The sequence below is a fragment of the Eriocheir sinensis genome, unplaced genomic scaffold (genome assembly GCF_024679095.1).
Source record: "Eriocheir sinensis breed Jianghai 21 unplaced genomic scaffold, ASM2467909v1 Scaffold3, whole genome shotgun sequence".
Lineage (NCBI taxonomy): Eukaryota > Metazoa > Arthropoda > Malacostraca > Decapoda > Varunidae > Eriocheir > Eriocheir sinensis.
In genome coordinates this window covers 868,743-873,336 of record NW_026111609.1, presented here as the reverse complement: position 1 = coordinate 873,336, position 4,594 = coordinate 868,743, and the positions used below count along the sequence as shown (strand labels likewise).

General features: G+C 58.1%; 1 protein-coding gene across 1 annotated transcript; it reads right to left on the bottom strand.

Annotated features, from left to right (window-relative positions):
• Nucleotides 1-1,281: 1,281 nt before the first annotated feature.
• LOC126991541 (proline-rich protein 36-like) lies at nucleotides 1,282-3,281 on the bottom strand. Its single transcript, XM_050850279.1, has 3 exons — nucleotides 2,754-3,281; nucleotides 1,960-2,633; nucleotides 1,282-1,882 (listed from the first exon to the last, which is right to left on the bottom strand). Exons 1-3 carry the CDS (start codon nucleotides 3,279-3,281, stop codon nucleotides 1,282-1,284), a joined length of 1,803 nt encoding a protein of 600 aa, XP_050706236.1.
• Nucleotides 3,282-4,594: the final 1,313 nt, after the last annotated feature.

Genomic DNA, 4,594 nt, shown 5'->3' with positions numbered 1-4,594 from the left:
CTGGAGGACCTCCTCTTCGCAGTAAGGGCACTCCACCGGGACCGGGTCGTCGATGTCCAGGAGCGAGGCACAACGGTACCCGAGGCGCAGGCGGTGGAGGTTGGAGGCCATTCGCCTGGGGGCGCCTAATGGGTGGCGACGGCTGCCGGCGCCCGTCGCCGAGGCATACCAGTGCGCAGACGGTGAGCCGGCCACCAAGGCCTCTGCAAGGGTCCGAACGACACCCACCGAGGTATGGGCCGCCATGTCACGCTTTAGCAGAGACACGCTCGGGGAAACGGGGCATATTACGTTGGGCAGCAGGGTGGCCTCGCCGGCAGCGCGGTCAGCAGCGTCGTTGCCCAACACGCCTACATGGCTGGGCAATCAGTTTAAATGGACTTGACGGCCTGCTCTCCCCAGTTCCTGCAACCGGGCGTGGATGCCCGTGAGGAGGGAGACGTTGTCATTCAGTACAGCGATCGTATGGCCGGCACCGAGTCGCAGTGTACCAGGACCGGGCCCCTGCCCCACTCAACTGCATGTCCCAGCGCCCTGTTCAGCGCTTCAAGATCCGCTTGGGTTGAGGAGGAGCCGTCAGGCAGTCGGACCATCTCGGCGTGGCCCGCCGTGATGAATGCCACCCCGACAGCCCCAGTGCCTGCTATGGGCCGGGCTGCCTCCGTTTTTCTGTTCCTGGCCTCCCGCGCTAGGCGGTGCGGTGTCAGTAGGGCCTTTTTCACAGGAAGTGGTTTGATGGTGGCCGTCAAGGTGGCTGGTGCCCACGGGGGAGGTGTGGTGTAGCTAGGGTGGGGCAGAACTTGGGCCATCAGGAAACACCGGGAGAGGCTGGTGGACCTGAGTTTGGTCGCTGATACACTCGCCCACGTTTTCCTGCGAAAGAGGAGAGGGGCCTGATGGAGGGCCTGTTCCACCGAGGCCCGCAGCGGTCCTGATCCCCTGCAGCGCAGCAGCGTTGCCAGGTGGCCGACGGCGAGCTGATTGACCCTCGCGGCAACAGTGCTAATCCACACTCCGCCCTCAAGCATATGCGTTTGGTCCACCGAGGGGCCCCTAGGATGGTGCGGATCGCCGCATTCTGGGCCGTTTCCAGAGGCTGGAGTGCAGCAGGGTCCACCGTAATGAGGCATGGCGTCCCGTAGTCAACACAGTCCCTCACCGACTGGCCCTCACCCAGGAGTGTCTCCTGCAGGAGGACGGCATCGAAGCCGCCGGTGCCGAGCGCAGCTCGCAGGAGGTGGACCATGCTCCGCACGCCACAGACGTTCCACTGTAGTACGCTCAGCGGCCGCCCCTCACGGACGCCGCCGGGGTGGACACGGGGGCCGTCGTGAGGGTGGGCGCAGGGCCGCGGCGCCTCTGCTCCACCTTCCGCTTGGGCTGTGTGATGCGGGAGCGCGGCGGGACTGTTTGCACCGGGACGTGCGACCGTGGTGGGGAGCGGCCGATGGCGAAGGTGACTGATGTCTGACCCGGTGGTGAGCTCTGGGTGGCGGGAGCCTCGGGCGCGTCGGTGTCCATCACAGCCTCCTGGTGAGGGAGGGGGGTAACGGTCGGCATGGGCTCGGCGGGAAGAGAGGCGGGGCTCCGTATTTCTTGAGGCGCTGCCGGTGTTGGAGCTGTGTTTGCAGTTGTCGGAAAGTGCTCCGCCACGGTCGCATTTGCAATTACCTCTATCGCTGCCTTGTCCGGCGTCAGCTGTAGTAGAGTGGTGAGGGCCAAGGCAAAGCTTGGTAGCATGCCCTCCAGCGCGTCCTTGGTGACGAGCACTGACCTTGGGGGTGGAACTTGCGGACGTTGCGGGTACTGACAGTTGCGCCGTCGGTGTTTGCGCTGTGCCATGGGCGGGGGGGGGAGGGGGGGGGGAAGCACGGAGTTGCCGCTGCGAGGGGCCCGAGGTGGAGGCAGGAGGAGGTTGTAAGGCAGGCGTTGAGGTGGAGGGTTTGATGGCGTCCGCACGAGGTTGCGGGGCAGGTGGTGCCGCTGTGGTTGGGGTTGTGGCTCTGGTGGCGCGTGGCGGAAGGAGGCTGGGGAAGTGGTCCTCGGATGCTAGCGTTGCTGGAGCAGGAGGGGCTTGCATGTGGCGGGGGCGGGAGCAGGAGCGGGACTGTCGGGTCCAAGGAGGGCGAGACGGGTTGTGGGCGGCCTGCCATTCCACCTGCCTCTGGATGCCTCGCTCGACTATAGTCCTCCGTGTGGGGCAGCGGTGGCTCCAGGCGTGGTGGTGCAGCTTGCAATTCGGACAACCTGCCTGCACCTCCTCCCCGGCCTTGTATTTTTTCCAAGCACCCCTCTGTTATGTGCGGCCCGGAGCACATGCCGCACACAGCGGGGCGGTTGCATCGGGAGCGGTGGTGCCCGAATTGTTGGCAGCAGTAGCATCTCAGAGGCTCCTTGTTGAAGGGGCGGGTGTAGAATACCCCCCAGCTCCCCAGGTCTAGGGAGCCCGGGAGTGGCCCCTTCAGGGTGATCATCACCTGTCTGGTGGCGAGCCCGTCCCGCGTCAGGCACCTGTCTGCAGAGAGGACGTCTGGGTGGCGAAGGAGGGCATTCAGGGGCATTGCCACGGGATAGGCGGTCACCACGCCCTTGGTGGTGGCCTCGCCAACCTGTCGCAGGGTGACAGGCTTGCCCTGAATCGAGGTAACGGCCAGGAGGTAGTGGAGCACAGCTTCCGATGGCGGGGTCGCAAGCACGCTCCCCGACTCTAAAAAACGGAGCTGCAAGCGGGTGTCAAACTGCTCCTATAGGGCCTCGGCAAGGTCGAGAGCCGTATCGAACCCCGCCGTCGGAGGAACCAGGACTTTGGGGGTCGAAGGGCCGGAACCAGCAGACTCGGGGTGTGATGGAGGAGCAGTGCCGGGCGTGGCAGGGAGGGAAGCAGCAGGAGCGGCGTTGGAGGTAGAAGCGGTGCCGGGCGAGGCAGAGGCAGCAGAGGTAGGGGCGTGGTTGGGGGGCGCCTGGCGCCCACCGTGGAACAAGGTGGCAGCCGAGGAGTCAGAGGAGGCGGGCGTGGCAGCAGCGGTGGCGGTCGTGGTAGCAGCGGTGGCGGTGGACGAGGCAGAGGGTCGAGCAGCGGTGGCAGTGGGCGTCAGCCGAGAGCGGCGTCTACGTCTACCCTCCACCAGCACCCACTCATCATCAGACGAGGGGGGGACCGGGGCAAGGGTCGCCTTATCGCACTCGCTCTCAGACTCAAGGCGGAGCTGTTTGTCCAAGGGCGATCCGGAGTCGGAGACTTCCGGGTCGCTGACAGGGCGGTCACGTTTGTCAGAGGGCATCCTATCAACGAGACAGCCCGAAGGCTGAACCACAGCTGGATATAGAAAACAAAATAAAATAAAAAGTACAAAAAACAGAACTAGCCTAACAAAAAAGCCGCTAGCCTACAACAGCAGGGGGCTACAGCAAACCCACCCTCTAAAAGGCTCGGGAAACACTGTTGTTGCCCCTAATGGGTCTTGGGGGACCTAACAAGAGCCCCCTTATCCTAGGGGGCCCCCTCGTGGCAATGCCCTCGGGGTTCGGCTTCGTACCACACCAGGGTCTAATGGCTCAAGCACACAAAAAAAACAAAAGAAAAGAAAAGCAACAGTCACACAGTCGCGTGTAACAAACGACACGTGAACAGGTGCACGACAGTGCAACCTGACACGGCATCACGAAGCAGGAGTGCAGCGCGGGACAGTGAGTGAGGTGGCGGGCTGGGAAGCAGGGCTGCCAGGCGCAGAAGTGCAGGTGACAGCGTCAAATCAAATTCAAATTCAAATATTTATTAGATCAGGTTGGGGAAAATTACAGAGGGGTGGGGTGGGGGGGGGGGGGTTGTACATACAAGGATATATAAAGATATAACGATACATATCCATACACGGCCTAGTACGTACAGGGAGAAAAGTTTTGGAAAAAAACAGAAATAAAGGAGGAGGTAGAAAGTTGCCGAGCGGTTACGGCACTGCTATTTTTTGTATATAGTTTAAAAAGTCGAGGGTAGGAGGAAACATTTAAGGGAAAGAAATGGGAATTAGGGCTACAATGGCTTACCAGCCTATCACATATACATAATTTTAATCGCGGGTTGCATACAATTTTAGCGATTTACATAAAATTAATAAAAAAAAATGTTAAAATTAATTTTGCAGTTTACAGGTATACGATAACAATATGGCTACATAAGAGTGTTTACGGGAGACATGTAAGGGAGTGATTCGAAAAACAATATGGGCACAAGGGAAATACACATTTACGGGAGAGAGGGAGTGATGAGAAAATACGGACACGGGAAAATACATCGATAAGGGGAAGATACCTAACACATACAGATACATATACATATACATACATATACACACACATACACATACATAGATATACATACATATACATAGACATACATATACACACATACATATACATATACATATACATATATACATACATATACATACACATATATATATATATATATATATATATATATATATATATATATATATATATATATATATATATATATATATATATATATATATATATATATACATATACACACACACATACACATATACACACATATAGATATATATGGGAGGGT